The 17,954-nt window shown below is 45.0% G+C and overlaps 1 protein-coding gene across 2 annotated transcripts in view; it reads right to left on the bottom strand.

The window, feature by feature from the left end:
• Window positions 1–639: 639 nt before the first annotated feature.
• CFAP57 (cilia and flagella associated protein 57) overlaps window positions 640–17,954 on the bottom strand; it is a 57,963-nt gene continuing 40,648 nt past the window's right edge. For both annotated transcript variants that reach the window (XM_056533018.1, XM_056533019.1), the window contains exons 22-23: window positions 16,914–17,049; window positions 640–873 (exon numbers count right to left, since the gene is read on the bottom strand). In XM_056533018.1, the coding sequence (XP_056388993.1) occupies window positions 689–873; window positions 16,914–17,049 (321 nt within the window). In that variant the 3' untranslated portion in view covers window positions 640–688. The remainder of the gene's footprint in view (window positions 874–16,913; window positions 17,050–17,954) is intronic.

Genomic DNA, 17,954 nt, shown 5'->3' with positions numbered 1-17,954 from the left:
TGTCTGGGCATGCTGGGAGTTGTAGTTTTGAACCAGCTGGATGCACCCTGGTTGGAGAACACTGGCCTGAGGCTGTCCAGGCATGCTGAGAGTTGTAGTTCTGAAACAGCTGGAGGCACACTGGTTGGGAAATAGTGGTTAAAGGCTGTCCAGGCATGCTTGGAGTAGTAGTTATGAAACAGCCGTAGGCACATTGGTTGGGAAACGCTGGCCTAAGGCTGTTCAGACATGCTGGGAGTTGTAGTTTTGCAACAGCTAGAGGCACAATTGTTGGGAAACACTGGCCTATGGCTGTCTGGGTATGCTGGGAGTTGTAGTTTTGAAACAGCCGGAGGAACACTGGTTGGGAAACACTGGCCAAAGGCTGTCTGGGCATGCTGGGAGTAGTAGTTTTGAAACAGCTGGAGGCGCTCTGGTTGGGAAATAGTGGTTAAAGGCTGTACAGGCATGCTGGGTGTAGTAGTTATGAAACAGCCGTAGGCACATTGGTTGGTAAACACTGGCCTAAAGCTGTTCAGACATGCTGGAAGCTGTAATTTTGCAACAGCTGGAGGCACACTGGTTGGCAAACACTGTTTTAGGTCAGGGCGGCTACTTCACAGTCAGAGAACAGATTCCGTGTGGATAATAGAAATGATTGTATCAGACAGATAAATGATGTGGGGTTTATTGGTGTTATAATATGCGATCAGGCGGTGAGTGACGGTAACCTTCCCACGGATGGCGGTCTGATCCCCGCCGTCACCTCCTCAGATTGGAGCAGGTCACGTAACCGTTTGATCTCCAGCTTCTGCATCTCAATGATTCTGGCCGTTTCCTCCTGAATGTTCAGTCGCAGCACTCCGGAGGAATGATGATCAGCGATGGCGGATCCTGTCATACAGAACACAGGGGGAGGTTATCAAAGCGTTCACCAGAAAACTGCTGTAAAAAAAGTCATTAATTTTCACATAACACTCTTTATTTTCGAGCAAAACACGATGCAATGGCTCGAAAATTACAACATTATTTTGCAAAAACCTACAGAAAAAAATTGATAATCCCCCCCCCCCAGTTTATCTAAAGTCTTCATGTTATCATATATTGTGGCAGATACTGTTATCATGACCTCCCGCCACATACAGATCTGCTCTTATACAGTGGTCCCTCAACATACGATGGTAATCTGTTCCAAATTAACCATCGTTTGTTGAAACCATCGTATGTTGAGGGATCCGTGCAATGTAAAGACTAGGAAGTTGTACTCACCTGTCCCCGCCGTCTCTGCTGCCTGGGATCGTCGCTCTCACGTCGCCGCCATCGCGTCACTACGCACGCCGCTCCTATTGGATGACGAGACGGCGTGCGCGGCGATGTGATGACAAGGAAGGAGAGCGCCGACGATGGAGGGGATCCCGAAGAGGACGCTCCGGAGCCCCGAGGACAGGTAAGAGACATCACCGGAGCTCACGGGGCACCGTAAACGGCTATCCGGGGGCAGCTGAAGCAGTCTGCGCTGCCGGATAGCTGTTTATGCGATGGCCCTGACATACAAAAGCATCGTATGTTGATGCTGCCTTCACCATGCGATGGAAAGAGCAGTAAGGGCCGAAACCTGACCTTTAAGGGAACTGAGAGACAACCCCAGTTCGAAACCAGACCTTTAAGGGAACTGAGAGACAACCCCAGTTCGAAACCAGACCTTTAAGGGAACTGAGAGACAACCCCAGTTCCAACCCCGACTGAAAAAAAAGAGAAGACGGAGAACCGAGAAGGTCACCGGGGAGAAGTTCTGAGCTTCACACCAACGAAAATAAGACCGCCCAGTACGTTGGTAAATTCCTGCGGAGGAGGGCTTACTAGCCTTGAGCATGGTGTGAATGACTTGGGAAGAGAACCCGCGGGCCCTCAAAACCGCGGTCTCAACCACCACGCCTTCAAATGCAGCGACTGAAAATTGGGGTGGCAAAGAGTACCCTGAGAGAGAAGATCCGGGCGGAGCGAAAGGCGCAGAGGAGCGTCGTCCCGGACCCTGACTACGTCGGCGTAACACAAACTTCGGGGCCAAACTGGAGCTATCAGAATGGCGGGGACGTCCCCTGTTTTGAGCTTCCTCAGAACCCTGGGAAGGAGAGCAAGGAGAGAAAACAGAGAGGACAGAGGAAACCCACCCCAAGGAATTCCAATGGCAGCCACGGCTAGAGCCAGGGTGTCCCGGGACCTCGACACAAATGAAGAAATCTTCAGATTGTGCCGGACACGAAAGGGTCTCCGTCTGGAATGCCCCAGAGGATGCAGGTCTGCGCGAAGGCTACTGGATGTAGAGACCGCTCGCTGGGGTCGGCTGAGGAAGTCCGCTTCCCAGTGAGCACACCTGGAAGGAAACCGCCGAAAAAGGCCGGAAACATACGTTCCGTCCAGAGGAGACTCTTTGACACCTCGACAACGCTGCCGAACTGCGAGCGCCGCCGCGCAGACTGACGTCGAGGCGTTGTCCGACTGGATGCGGACAGAAGATGGGGCTCCCCATGAAGAAGACAAGAAGAATCGCCCCCAGGTCCGGAAAGTGTATTGGAAGAAGGGCTACCCGGAGAGGCCAGAGGTCCTGAACCGACCAATCCCTGAACATGCCGCCCCAGCCCGACAGAGTGACAGCAGTCATGACTACCTGCCCGAGTAGGGAAGGAATGTTCACCCGTGAAGAAGAAGGGGGGGAACGGAGCCACCAGAGCAGAGACTCACGGATCCGACGAGGGAGAGCAACCTTGCGACCGAGAAACAGAGGAGATCTGTCCCATAGAGAGAGAGAACCGCCAGTTGAAGGGAACAATAATGAAAACTGGGCAAAGGGCACGGTCTCCATGGCCGCTACCAGCCGACCCAAGACTTCCATACAATTTTGTATGGAAACCGGGGCCGTGGCCCGAAGAGAGCGGACACCAGACAGGAGTGTCAGACGGTTGTCCGGCAGAAGACAAATCCGGACAGGGACCGCAGAAGTGAGGTCCCAGAAGATCAGAGACTGGGTGGGAGAGAGGAACGACTCGTCTCGGCTGAACATCCACCCGAAGCGATTCAGAGTCTGGAGTGTAAGATCCACAGTCCCTAGAGTCTAGACTCTGATGAGAGCCTTGACGAGAAGGTCGTCCACGTAAGGAATCACCGAGACTCCGCACGATCGCAACAGGACTATCACTGGTGCAAGGATCGAGGCAAAGACCCAATGAGCAATGAGCAGAGGCCAGACCAAAGGCATAGGCTACGAAATGAAAAAGCCCCTCCGGAACTGGAAGGCAAAGGAACCGCAGATGGCCGGGAAATATAGGAATATGAAGGTAGGCATCCTTGATGTCCACCGAGGAAGAAACTCTTCTTGTGCCCTGGATGCCACGGAAGTGGCAGCGAAGATGGCGGTGAGACGCTTGAGGCCCAGAAGCGGCCGTACAGAACCGCCTTCCAGGGAGACGACAAAAAAAAAAGGTGGAATAAAAGGCCCCACAAATATTCCCCTGTAGGAACGGAGACAATGACTCCCTGGGCAGGGACTAGAGGGTCTCCTGAAACTGCTTCCCGGAGGAGGAGACCGTGGTGTTCGGGACTTCCTGAATATGTGTGGTCCCGATGTCTCGAAAAAGTAAGAGACGACCTCCCACACGAGAAAAACCTGCGGGTGGTGGCTGCACTCCATGTGGAAGTGGGATTGCGGTTACCCGATTCAGTCAGAAAGGTTGGTGTCCGACTTCCAAGGCGAACGCGCCCGAAACGAGGGGGAACTCTTGTCCCGCGAAGGTGCCTGCCGAGATCCCTTATTGGGGCCAAAGGTCCGAAAGGACCGAAAGGAAGAGGACTTCCCCTGGGAATAAAAGCAAGCCTTATGCTGAGACAACAAGTAACTTTTACCCCCCCCCCCCCCCCCCCCGGCGCCACAGAGATAATCTCGAGAAGGCACTTGTCAAAGAGACGGGTACCAGTAAAAGGCAACTCGGTAAGAGACCCTTTTGGAGGCGGCATCCACATCCCACGCCCAAAGCCACATGGAGTGGCGGAGGGCCGCTAGGGGACCCATAGCAAAGGCAGCACCACGGACTGACTGCATGGAAGCAGTGCACAGAATTCCCCAGCATTGGAGAACCAAGCAAGATAGACCCTCCGGGGGAAATCCCGCCAAGATACCCAGACTGAGTTGTGGGCACCACAACAATAGGGCCTCGGACCCAGAGCCTGCTGCGTCCGAGGCAAACTCCGCCAAGGACTCCACCGTCTGATCCGTCGAGTCCTTGAAGGCAGCTGCCTCTACCAGCGGCAGTATAGTAGCCTAGAGAGGCAGGAAATTGGTGGAACCATTGATAGAGGGGAAACCACCTTAGAGGCAAGGTCCTTGGCGAATGGGTAACGCACTTGAACCCTCTTCATTCCCGTGAACCTCTTGTCCGGATGTTTGCATGCAGATTCTAGAAGGATGTGAAGTTCAGCGTGAGAGCTGAATCCTTGAGGTGGCTGGTTAAGCACGATGAAAGGATACTTCAGGAGTAACGTCCGAAGATCCTGGGTCCTCTAAGTGAAGGGTGTCTCTTATGGCCGCAACCAATGAGTGCACCGTTTCAACCATATCCGAGCGGTCCTCTGAGTCAGATGCCAATTCGGAAACCTGATCCGCCAGTTCACCAGGCGAAAGTGAACGCATGGAGGCAACCCTGACCGGGTACGCGGCTCTGGCAGGGCAGAGCGGCGATTCCGTAAACGTCCTCTGGAGGAGCGACATCCGTGACCAGATGACACGGGGAGGCGAGACCCACGGAGGGACGCCCACGTCTACCTGGAGACTCAATGTAAAAGTTAGACAAACACCCCTAGTACGCTTCAAGAGAGAGCGTGAGGCTTGTGTAAAAGAGGAGCGGGGCCCGCCAGAGGGTCGGCGCAGGACAGACCTCTTCCAGGTAGACACCTAGTCATGTGAGGCCTCAGCCACCACAAGGGGGACTTGAGTCAATTCAGCCATAAACTGGGATAGGAAGAAACCCCAGGCTGAAGGGGCGGCTGAATCCACCGAAATTGTAACATCCGGGGAAACTGAGGGATCTGGGGAAGCAGTGGAGCAGGCAGAGTCAGTGGGCATTGTAGGAATAATATGTTATTGACAAAATAGAGACTAGCAGTCTAGTTGTCAGTATAGAGGGAGGGCAGAATAGCGTCCCCTATGGCAGGAAAAGAGTTAACCCCTGAGAGGGGCATTCCCAGAGCAGGGGCACTGCCGATCGGCCCCCGCCACCAGACACGCACGCGCATCGCTGATTGGAGGGCTTCGGCAGCCCTGTGGGCGGAGTTACCGCGCCCCGGCCGTCGAGAAGAACCAGAGTAATGGCGCCCGCCCCATGCCCCAAGCGCACATGCAGCCACATATGCGCCCGCAGGGAAGTGAGCGGGCACCGCACATATCCCCCCCCCCCCGGCAGCCATCAGCTGGCGAGGTGAAGGAAGATGGCGCTTCAAGCGCCCGACAGTACAAAACACCACACACACTGCGAGAGAGCGCCCCCGAGAGTTCCGGCCCCTAGGAGCTAAGTACAAGTCGGGGACGAAGGAGTAATGGCGCCCGCTCCCTGTCCCGAGCGCATATGTAAGAACATACGAGCTCGGGGGAAGCAAGCGGGCGGCAGAAACACCGGCAGCAGCTGCCGGAGAAAATGAAAGTAAGCCGGCGCTCCGTGCGCTCGGCTAGAAAAAGCGCTGCGGCTATCAGCCGCATATAAGGCGCTGCGGAACAGCCGCATAGTAAAACACAGTCTCACACAGAGCACTTACATACAGTGTAATAAAACACAGTCTCACACAGAGCACTTACATACAGTGTAATAAAACACAGTCTCACACAGAGCACTTACATACAGTGTAATAAAACACAGTCTCACACAGAGCACTTACATACAGTGTAATAAAACACAGTCTCACACAGAGCACCTACATACAGTGTAATAAAACACAGTCTCACACAGAGCACTTACATACAGTGTAATAAAACAGTCTCACACAGAGCACTTACATACAGTGTAATAAAACAGTCTCACACAGAGCACTTACATACAGTGTAATAAAACACAGTCTCACACAGAGCACTTACATACAGTGTAATAAAACACAGTCTCACACAGAGCACTTACATACAGTGTAATAAAACAGTCTCACACAGAGCACTTACATACAGTGTAATAAAACAGTCTCACACAGAGCACTTACATACAGTGTAATAAAACACAGTCTCACACAGAGCACTTACATACAGTGTAATAAAACACAGTCTCACACAGAGCACTTACATACAGTGTAATAAAACACAGTCTCACACAGAGCACTTACATACAGTGTAATAAAACACAGTCTCACACAGAGCACCTACATACAGTGTAATAAAACACAGTCTCACACAGAGCACTTACAAACAGTGTAATAAAACAGTCTCACACAGAGCACTTACATACAGTGTAATAAAACAGTCTCACACAGAGCACCTACATACAGTGTAATAAAACACAGTCTCACACAGAGCACCTACATACAGTGTAATAAAACACAGTCTCACACAGAGCACTTACATACAGTGTAATAAAACACAGTCTCACACAGAGCACCTACATACAGTGTAATAAAACACAGTCTCACACAGAGCACTTACAAACAGTGTAATAAAACAGTCTCACACAGAGCACTTACATACAGTGTAATAAAACACAGTCTCACACAGAGCACTTACATACAGTGTAATAAAACAGTCTCACACAGAGCACCTACATACAGTGTAATAAAACACAGTCTCACACAGAGCACTTACATACAGTGTAATAAAACACAGTCTCACACAGAGCACTTACATACAGTGTAATAAAACAGTCTCACACAGAGCACCTACATACAGTGTAATAAAACACAGTCTCACACAGAGCACTTACATACAGTGTAATAAAACACAGTCTCACACAGAGCACCTACATACAGTGTAATAAAACAGTCTCACACAGAGCACTTACATACAGTGTAATAAAACACAGTCTCACACAGAGCACTTACATACAGTGTAATAAAACACAGTCTCACACAGAGCACTTACATACAGTGTAATAAAACAGTCTCACACAGAGCACCTACATACAGTGTAATAAAACACAGTCTCACACAGAGCACTTACATACAGTGTAATAAAACAGTCTCACACAGAGCACTTACATACAGTGTAATAAAACACAGTCTCACACAGAGCACTTACAAACAGTGTAATAAAACACAGTCTCACACAGAGCACTTACATACAGTGTAATAAAACAGTCTCACACAGAGCACTTACATACAGTGTAATAAAACAGCCTCACACAGAGCACCTACATACAGTGTAATAAAACACAGTCTCACACAGAGCACTTACATACAGTGTAATAAAACACAGTCTCACACAGAGCACTTACATACAGTGTAATAAAACACAGTCTCACACAGAGCACCTACATACAGTGTAATAAAACACAGTCTCACACAGAGCACTTACATACAGTGTAATAAAACACAGTCTCACACAGAGCACTTACATACAGTGTAATAAAACAGTCTCACACAGAGCACTTACATACAGTGTAATAAAACACAGTCTCACACAGAGCACTTACAAACAGTGTAATAAAACACAGTCTCACACAGAGCACTTACATACAGTGTAATAAAACAGTCTCACACAGAGCACTTACATACAGTGTAATAAAACACAGTCTCACACAGAGCACTTACATACAGTGTAATAAAACACAGTCTCACACAGAGCACTTACATACAGTGTAATAAAACACAGTCTCACACAGAGCACTTACATACAGTGTAATAAAACACAGTCTCACACAGAGCACTTACATACAGTGTAATAAAACAGTCTCACACAGAGCACTTACATACAGTGTAATAAAACACAGTCTCACACAGAGCACTTACATACAGTGTAATAAAACACAGTCTCACACAGAGCACTTACATACAGTGTAATAAAACACAGTCTCACACAGAGCACTTACATACAGTGTAATAAAACACAGTCTCACACAGAGCACTTACATACAGTGTAATAAAACAGTCTCACACAGAGCACTTACATACAGTGTAATAAAACACAGTCTCACACAGAGCACTTACATACAGTGTAATAAAACACAGTCTCACACAGAGCACTTACATACAGTGTAATAAAACACAGTCTCACACAGAGCACTTAAACAGTGTAATAAAACAGTCTCACACAGAGCACTTACATACAGTGTAATAAAACACAGTCTCACACAGAGCACTTACATACAGTGTAATAAAACACAGTCTCACACAGAGCACTTACATACAGTGTAATAAAACACAGTCTCACACAGAGCACTTACATACAGTGTAATAAAACACAGTCTCACACAGAGCACCTACATACAGTGTAATAAAACACAGTCTCACACAGAGCACTTACATACAGTGTAATAAAACACAGTCTCACACAGAGCACTTACATACAGTGTAATAAAACAGTCTCACACAGAGCACTTACATACAGTGTAATAAAACACAGTCTCACACAGAGCACTTACATACAGTGTAATAAAACACAGTCTCACACAGAGCACTTACATACAGTGTAATAAAACACAGTCTCACACAGAGCACTTACATACAGTGTAATAAAACACAGTCTCACACAGAGCACTTACATACAGTGTAATAAAACACAGTCTCACACAGAGCACTTACATACAGTGTAATAAAACAGTCTCACACAGAGCACTTACATACAGTGTAATAAAACAGTCTCACACAGAGCACCTACATACAGTGTAATAAAACAGTCTCACACAGAGCACTTACATACAGTGTAATAAAACAGTCTCACACAGAGCACTTACATACAGTGTAATAAAACACAGTCTCACACAGAGCACTTACATACAGTGTAATAAAACACAGTCTCACACAGAGCACTTACATACAGTGTAATAAAACACAGTCTCACACAGAGCACTTACATACAGTGTAATAAAACACAGTCTCACACAGAGCACTTACATACAGTGTAATAAAACAGTCTCACACAGAGCACTTACATACAGTGTAATAAAACACAGTCTCACACAGAGCACTTACATACAGTGTAATAAAACAGTCTCACACAGAGCACTTACATACAGTGTAATAAAACAGTCTCACACAGAGCACTTACATACAGTGTAATAAAACACAGTCTCACACAGAGCACTTACATACAGTGTAATAAAACACAGTCTCACACAGAGCACCTACATACAGTGTAATAAAACACAGTCTCACACAGAGCACCTACATACAGTGTAATAAAACACAGTCTCACACAGAGCACTTACATACAGTGTAATAAAACACAGTCTCACACAGAGCACTTACATACAGTGTAATAAAACAGTCTCACACAGAGCACTTACATACAGTGTAATAAAACACAGTCTCACACAGAGCACCTACATACAGTGTAATAAAACACAGTCTCACACAGAGCACTTACATACAGTGTAATAAAACACAGTCTCACACAGAGCACTTACATACAGTGTAATAAAACAGTCTCACACAGAGCACTTACATACAGTGTAATAAAACACAGTCTCACACAGAGCACTTACATACAGTGTAATAAAACAGTCTCACACAGAGCACTTACATACAGTGTAATAAAACAGTCTCACACAGAGCACTTACATACAGTGTAATAAAACACAGTCTCACACAGAGCACTTACATACAGTGTAATAAAACACAGTCTCACACAGAGCACCTACATACAGTGTAATAAAACACAGTCTCACAAGCACTTACAAACAGTGTAATAACAGTCTCACACAGAGCACTTACATACAGTGTAATAAAACACAGTCTCACACAGAGCACTTACATACAGTGTAATAAAACAGTCTCACACAGAGCACCTACATACAGTGTAATAAAACACAGTCTCACACAGAGCACTTACATACAGTGTAATAAAACACAGTCTCACACAGAGCACTTACATACAGTGTAATAAAACAGTCTCACACAGAGCACCTACATACAGTGTAATAAAACACAGTCTCACACAGAGCACCTACATACAGTGTAATAAAACAGTCTCACACAGAGCACTTACATACAGTGTAATAAAACACAGTCTCACACAGAGCACTTACATACAGTGTAATAAAACACAGTCTCACACAGAGCACTTACATACAGTGTAATAAAACCAGTCTCACACAGAGCACTTACATACAGTGTAATAAAACAGTCTCACACAGAGCACTTACATACAGTGTAATAAAACACAGTCTCACACAGAGCACTTACAAACAGTGTAATAAAACACAGTCTCACACAGAGCACTTACATACAGTGTAATAAAACAGTCTCACACAGAGCACTTACATACAGTGTAATAAAACAGCCTCACACAGAGCACCTACATACAGTGTAATAAAACACAGTCTCACACAGAGCACTTACATACAGTGTAATAAAACACAGTCTCACACAGAGCACTTACATACAGTGTAATAAAACACAGTCTCACACAGAGCACCTACATACAGTGTAATAAAACACAGTCTCACACAGAGCACTTACATACAGTGTAATAAAACACAGTCTCACACAGAGCACTTACATACAGTGTAATAAAACAGTCTCACACAGAGCACTTACATACAGTGTAATAAAACACAGTCTCACACAGAGCACTTACAAACAGTGTAATAAAACACAGTCTCACACAGAGCACTTACATACAGTGTAATAAAACAGTCTCACACAGAGCACTTACATACAGTGTAATAAAACACAGTCTCACACAGAGCACTTACATACAGTGTAATAAAACACAGTCTCACACAGAGCACTTACATACAGTGTAATAAAACACAGTCTCACACAGAGCACTTACATACAGTGTAATAAAACACAGTCTCACACAGAGCACTTACATACAGTGTAATAAAACAGTCTCACACAGAGCACTTACATACAGTGTAATAAAACACAGTCTCACACAGAGCACTTACATACAGTGTAATAAAACACAGTCTCACACAGAGCACTTACATACAGTGTAATAAAACACAGTCTCACACAGAGCACTTACATACAGTGTAATAAAACACAGTCTCACACAGAGCACTTACATACAGTGTAATAAAACAGTCTCACACAGAGCACTTACATACAGTGTAATAAAACACAGTCTCACACAGAGCACTTACATACAGTGTAATAAAACACAGTCTCACACAGAGCACTTACATACAGTGTAATAAAACACAGTCTCACACAGAGCACTTACATACAGTGTAATAAAACACAGTCTCACACAGAGCACTTACATACAGTGTAATAAAACACAGTCTCACACAGAGCACTTAAACAGTGTAATAAAACAAGTCTCACACAGAGCACTTACATACAGTGTAATAAAACACAGTCTCACACAGAGCACTTACATACAGTGTAATAAAACACAGTCTCACACAGAGCACTTACATACAGTGTAATAAAACACAGTCTCACACAGAGCACTTACATACAGTGTAATAAAACACAGTCTCACACAGAGCACTTACAAACAGTGTAATAAAACACAGTCTCACACAGAGCACTTACATACAGTGTAATAAAACACAGTCTCACACAGAGCACCTACATACAGTGTAATAAAACACAGTCTCACACAGAGCACTTACATACAGTGTAATAAAACACAGTCTCACACAGAGCACTTACATACAGTGTAATAAAACAGTCTCACACAGAGCACTTACATACAGTGTAATAAAACAGTCTCACACAGAGCACTACATACAGTGTAATAAAACAGTCTCACACAGAGCACTTACATACAGTGTAATAAAACAGTCTCACACAGAGCACTTACATACAGTGTAATAAAACACAGTCTCACACAGAGCACTTACATACAGTGTAATAAAACACAGTCTCACACAGAGCACTTACATACAGTGTAATAAAACACAGTCTCACACAGAGCACTTACATACATTGTAATAAAACACAGTCTCACACAGAGCACTTACATACAGTGTAATAAAACAGTCTCACACAGAGCACTTACATACAGTGTAATAAAACACAGTCTCACACAGAGCACTTACATACAGTGTAATAAAACAGTCTCACACAGAGCACTTACATACAGTGTAATAAAACAGTCTCACACAGAGCACTTACATACAGTGTAATAAAACACAGTCTCACACAGAGCACTTACATACAGTGTAATAAAACACAGTCTCACACAGAGCACCTACATACAGTGTAATAAAACACAGTCTCACACAGAGCACCTACATACAGTGTAATAAAACACAGTCTCACACAGAGCACTTACATACAGTGTAATAAAACACAGTCTCACACAGAGCACTTACATACAGTGTAATAAAACAGTCTCACACAGAGCACTTACATACAGTGTAATAAAACACAGTCTCACACAGAGCACCTACATACAGTGTAATAAAACACAGTCTCACACAGAGCACTTACATACAGTGTAATAAAACACAGTCTCACACAGAGCACTTACATACAGTGTAATAAAACACAGTCTCACACAGAGCACTTACATACAGTGTAATAAAACACAGTCTCACACAGAGCACTTACAAACAGTGTAATAAAACACAGTCTCACACAGAGCACTTACATACAGTGTAATAAAACACAGTCTCACACAGAGCACTTACATACAGTGTAATAAAACACAGTCTCACACAGAGCACCTACATACAGTGTAATAAAACACAGTCTCACACAGAGCACTTACATACAGTGTAATAAAACACAGTCTCACACAGAGCACTTACATACAGTGTAATAAAACACAGTCTCACACAGAGCACCTACATACAGTGTAATAAAACACAGTCTCACACAGAGCACTTACATACAGTGTAATAAAACACAGTCTCACACAGAGCACTTACATACAGTGTAATAAAACAGTCTCACACAGAGCACTTACATACAGTGTAATAAAACACAGTCTCACACAGAGCACTTACATACAGTGTAATAAAACACAGTCTCACACAGAGCACTTACATACAGTGTAATAAAACACAGTCTCACACAGAGCACTTACATACAGTGTAATAAAACACAGTCTCACACAGAGCACTTACATACAGTGTAATAAAACACAGTCTCACACAGAGCACTTACATACAGTGTAATAAAACAGTCTCACACAGAGCACTTACATACAGTGTAATAAAACACAGTCTCACACAGAGCACTTACATACAGTGTAATAAAACACAGTCTCACACAGAGCACTTACATACAGTGTAATAAAACACAGTCTCACACAGAGCACTTACATACAGTGTAATAAAACACAGTCTCACACAGAGCACTTACATACAGTGTAATAAAACACAGTCTCACACAGAGCACTTACATACAGTGTAATAAAACAGTCTCACACAGAGCACTTACATACAGTGTAATAAAACAGTCTCACACAGAGCACCTACATACAGTGTAATAAAACAGTCTCACACAGAGCACTTACATACAGTGTAATAAAACAGTCTCACACAGAGCACTTACATACAGTGTAATAAAACAGTCTCACACAGAGCACTTACATACAGTGTAATAAAACACAGTCTCACACAGAGCACTTACATACAGTGTAATAAAACAGTCTCACACAGAGCACTTACATACAGTGTAATAAAACACAGTCTCACACAGAGCACCTACATACAGTGTAATAAAACACAGTCTCACACAGAGCACCTACATACAGTGTAATAAAACACAGTCTCACACAGAGCACTTACATACAGTGTAATAAAACACAGTCTCACACAGAGCACTTACATACAGTGTAATAAAACAGTCTCACACAGAGCACCTACATACAGTGTAATAAAACACAGTCTCACACAGAGCACTTACATACAGTGTAATAAAACACAGTCTCACACAGAGCACTTACATACAGTGTAATAAAACACAGTCTCACACAGAGCACCTACATACAGTGTAATAAAACAGTCTCACACAGAGCACTTACATACAGTGTAATAAAACACAGTCTCACACAGAGCACTTACATACAGTGTAATAAAACACAGTCTCACACAGAGCACCTACATACAGTGTAATAAAACACAGTCTCACACAGAGCACTTACATACAGTGTAATAAAACACAGTCTCACACAGAGCACTTACATACAGTGTAATAAAACACAGTCTCACACAGAGCACTTACATACAGTGTAATAAAACACAGTCTCACACAGAGCACTTACATACAGTGTAATAAAACAGTCTCACACAGAGCACTTACATACAGTGTAATAAAACACAGTCTCACACAGAGCACTTACATACAGTGTAATAAAACACAGTCTCACACAGAGCACTTACATACAGTGTAATAAAACACAGTCTCACACAGAGCACTTACATACAGTGTAATAAAACACAGTCTCACACAGAGCACCTACATACAGTGTAATAAAACACAGTCTCACACAGAGCACTTACATACAGTGTAATAAAACACAGTCTCACACAGAGCACTTACATACAGTGTAATAAAACACAGTCTCACACAGAGCACTTACATACAGTGTAATAAAACACAGTCTCACACAGAGCACTTACATACAGTGTAATAAAACACAGTCTCACACAGAGCACCTACATACAGTGTAATAAAACACAGTCTCACACAGAGCACCTACATACAGTGTAATAAAACACAGTCTCACACAGAGCACTTACATACAGTGTAATAAAACACAGTCTCACACAGAGCACTTACATACAGTGTAATAAAACACAGTCTCACACAGAGCACTTACATACAGTGTAATAAAGAAATTATGCCCCCAAAGATGCCACTGCTCGCCTCAGTACCAGCCAGCCCCATAAACCTGAAAAGGTGGGCAAAAACTGAGAGTCTCCAGAGGTTGCAAGTCCTTGCACCTAGGGGAGAAAGGGAAATGTACTTACCTCAGTCAGAAGAACTTACCTAATGGAGTCTTCAGTGAAGTCTTCAGTCAGCTTTAGTTACCTGCATCACGTCTAGCTGCTATGCGCGAGCGAGGCGCGCAGGTAAATAGGGGGACCCATGAGGTACCACCCAAGCGCTGACCGTTGGCGAGAGGGGGTTAACAGCGCAAATACGCAATGTCTGTGCCCCCTCGCTCGCAATGGGGAAACGGGAAGCCGCAGTCCCTGAGTCCCCACCTTAAGACAGAAAAGAAAAGGAATAAAAAACTAACATGTCCCTATACTAGGAAAACAAAAAAACAGAAGACCTGGTCTGTAGCAAACCAGACCCGTCCACCTCCTGGTTACCTCAGAGCCTGAAGGCGGGTATATACCGCTGGGAGGAGCCAACTGTTTTCGTTGCCATAGTGTCACACCTCCTAGAGACAGCAGCATACACCCACGGTCTGTGTCCCCCAATGGAGCCGATAGAGAAACACTGTTCTATACTCCAGTCACATTCACAGCTGTATTCGCAGTTCTTGTATTACATCATGTCCTATACTCCAGTCACATCCAGAGCTGCACTCTCAGTTCTTGTATTACATCATGTCCTATACTCCAGTCACATCCAGAGCTGCACTCTCAGTTCTTGTATTACATCATGTCCTATACTCCAGTCACATCCAGAGCTGCACTCACAGTTCTTGTATTACATAATGTCCTATACTCCAGTCACATCCAGAGCAGCACTCACCGTTCTTGTATTACATCATGTCCTATACTCAAGTCACATCAAGAGCAGAATTCCCAATTCTTGTATTACATCATGTCCTATACTTGCACCTGAATAAAGATATCCTTGGCACCGCAATCGTGAGTGAACTTCGTCAGTTCTCCCCCGCATATTTCTTTTCTACTAGCATTGTTTGAATCCGCTTTCATCTGCACAAGGGGTGTTAGCACCAACAGAAGGTGAACGGTGCACCGCACGGACTGGGATATTTCTCCTGTTCGCATTAGTGGGTCATATATACCTCATTACTAGCCTTAAAGGGAAGTGCCGATCACTGTTGCTGCTGTTGCTATGTCCTATACTCCAGTCACATCCAGAGCAGCACTCCCAGTTCTTGTATTACATCATGTCCTATACTCCAGTCACATCCAGAGCAGCACTCACAGTTCTTACATTACATCATGTCTTATACTCCAGTCACATCCAGAGCAGCACTCACAGTTCTTACATTACATCATGTCTTATACTCCAGTCACATCCAGAGCAGCACTCCCAGTTCTTGCATTACATCATGTCTTATACTCCAGTCACATCCAGAGCAGCACTCCCAGTTCTTGCATTACATCATGTCTTATACTCCAGTCACATCCAGAGCAGCACTCCCAGTTCTTGCATTACATCATGTCTTATACTCCAGTCACATCCAGAGCAGCACTCACAGTTCTTGTATTACATCATGTCCTATACTCCAGTCACATCCAGAGCAGCACTCACAGTTCTTACATTACATCATGTCTTATACTCCAGTCACATCCAGAGCAGCACTCACAGTTCTTGCATTACATCATGTCTTATACTCCAGTCACATCCAGAGCAGCAGTCACAGTTCATGTATTACATCATGTCCTATAAATCTACACAGGGCTAGTACATGTTTGGCCTGCATATCCCACAATGCCCCATGGCAGGGCCAAAATATCAGCAGGAATGTGGAAAACGGGATCTAATGAAAGTGTAAAGCGGGAACATAAAGGGCACAGGGTGCGTCCGCCATTGTGCCAAAACCTCAGCACAACCTCTTGTATGATCAGTGGATGATTTTGCGGAGGTTCCGCTGCTGTGTGATGATGGGAGTGATAGTAGGACAGGACAATGATCACCTTTAGATTCTGCCAGACTACTCCTGCGACTCTTCCTCTCCACCCCGAGCGCCACCTCCAGGTCATGAACCTTCGTACGACTGATCTTCAGCTCCCGACGTAACTCATTGATCTCCTTTATCAATGTTACGTTCTCCTGCACAGGACAAAGACGCAAAATTCAGAGGGGGGGGGGGGGGGGGGATGTTACTATAGCCCCCCCCCCCCCCCGATCATATCTACAGCCCCCCCCCCCCCGATCATATCTACAGCCCCCCCCCGATTATATCTACAGCCCCCCCCCCCGATCATATCTACAGCCCCCTCCCTAATAATATCTACAGCCCCCTCCCTAATAATATATACAGCCCCCTCCCTAATGATATCTACAGCCCCCCCTAATAATATCTACAGCCCCCTCCCTAATGATATCTACAGCCCCCCCCCCGATCATATCTACAGCCCCCCCCCCGATTATATCTACAGCCCCCCCTAATAATATCTACAGCCCCCTCCCTAATAATATCTACAGCCCCCTCCCTAATAATATATACAGCCCCCTCCCTAATGATATCTACAGCCCCCCCTAATAATATCTACAGCCCCCTCCCTAATGATATCTACAGCCCCCTCCCTAATGATATCTACAGCCCCCTCCCTAATGATATCTACAGCCCCCCCTAATAATATCTACAGCCCCCTCCCTAATAATATCTACAGCCCCCTCCCTAATAATATGTACAGCCCCCTCCCTAATGATATCTACAGCCCCCTCCCTAATGATATCTACAGCCCCCTCCCTAATAATATCTACAGCCCCCCCTCCCTAATAATATCTACAGCCCCCTCCCTAATGATATCTACAGCCCCCTCCCTAATGATATCTACAGCCCCCTCCCTAATGATATCTACAGCCCCCTCCCTAATAATATCTACAGCCCCCCCTAATGATATCTACAGCCCCCTCCCTAATAATATGTACAGCCCCCTCCCTAATGATATCTACAGCCCCCTCCCTAATGATATCTACAGCCCCCTCCCTAATAATATCTACAGCCCCCC

This window comes from Hyla sarda, chromosome 7 (genome assembly GCF_029499605.1).
Source record: "Hyla sarda isolate aHylSar1 chromosome 7, aHylSar1.hap1, whole genome shotgun sequence".
Classification (NCBI taxonomy): domain Eukaryota; kingdom Metazoa; phylum Chordata; class Amphibia; order Anura; family Hylidae; genus Hyla; species Hyla sarda.
Note: the sequence above shows the minus strand (reverse complement) of the source record. Positions and strands in the feature narration are given on the sequence as shown.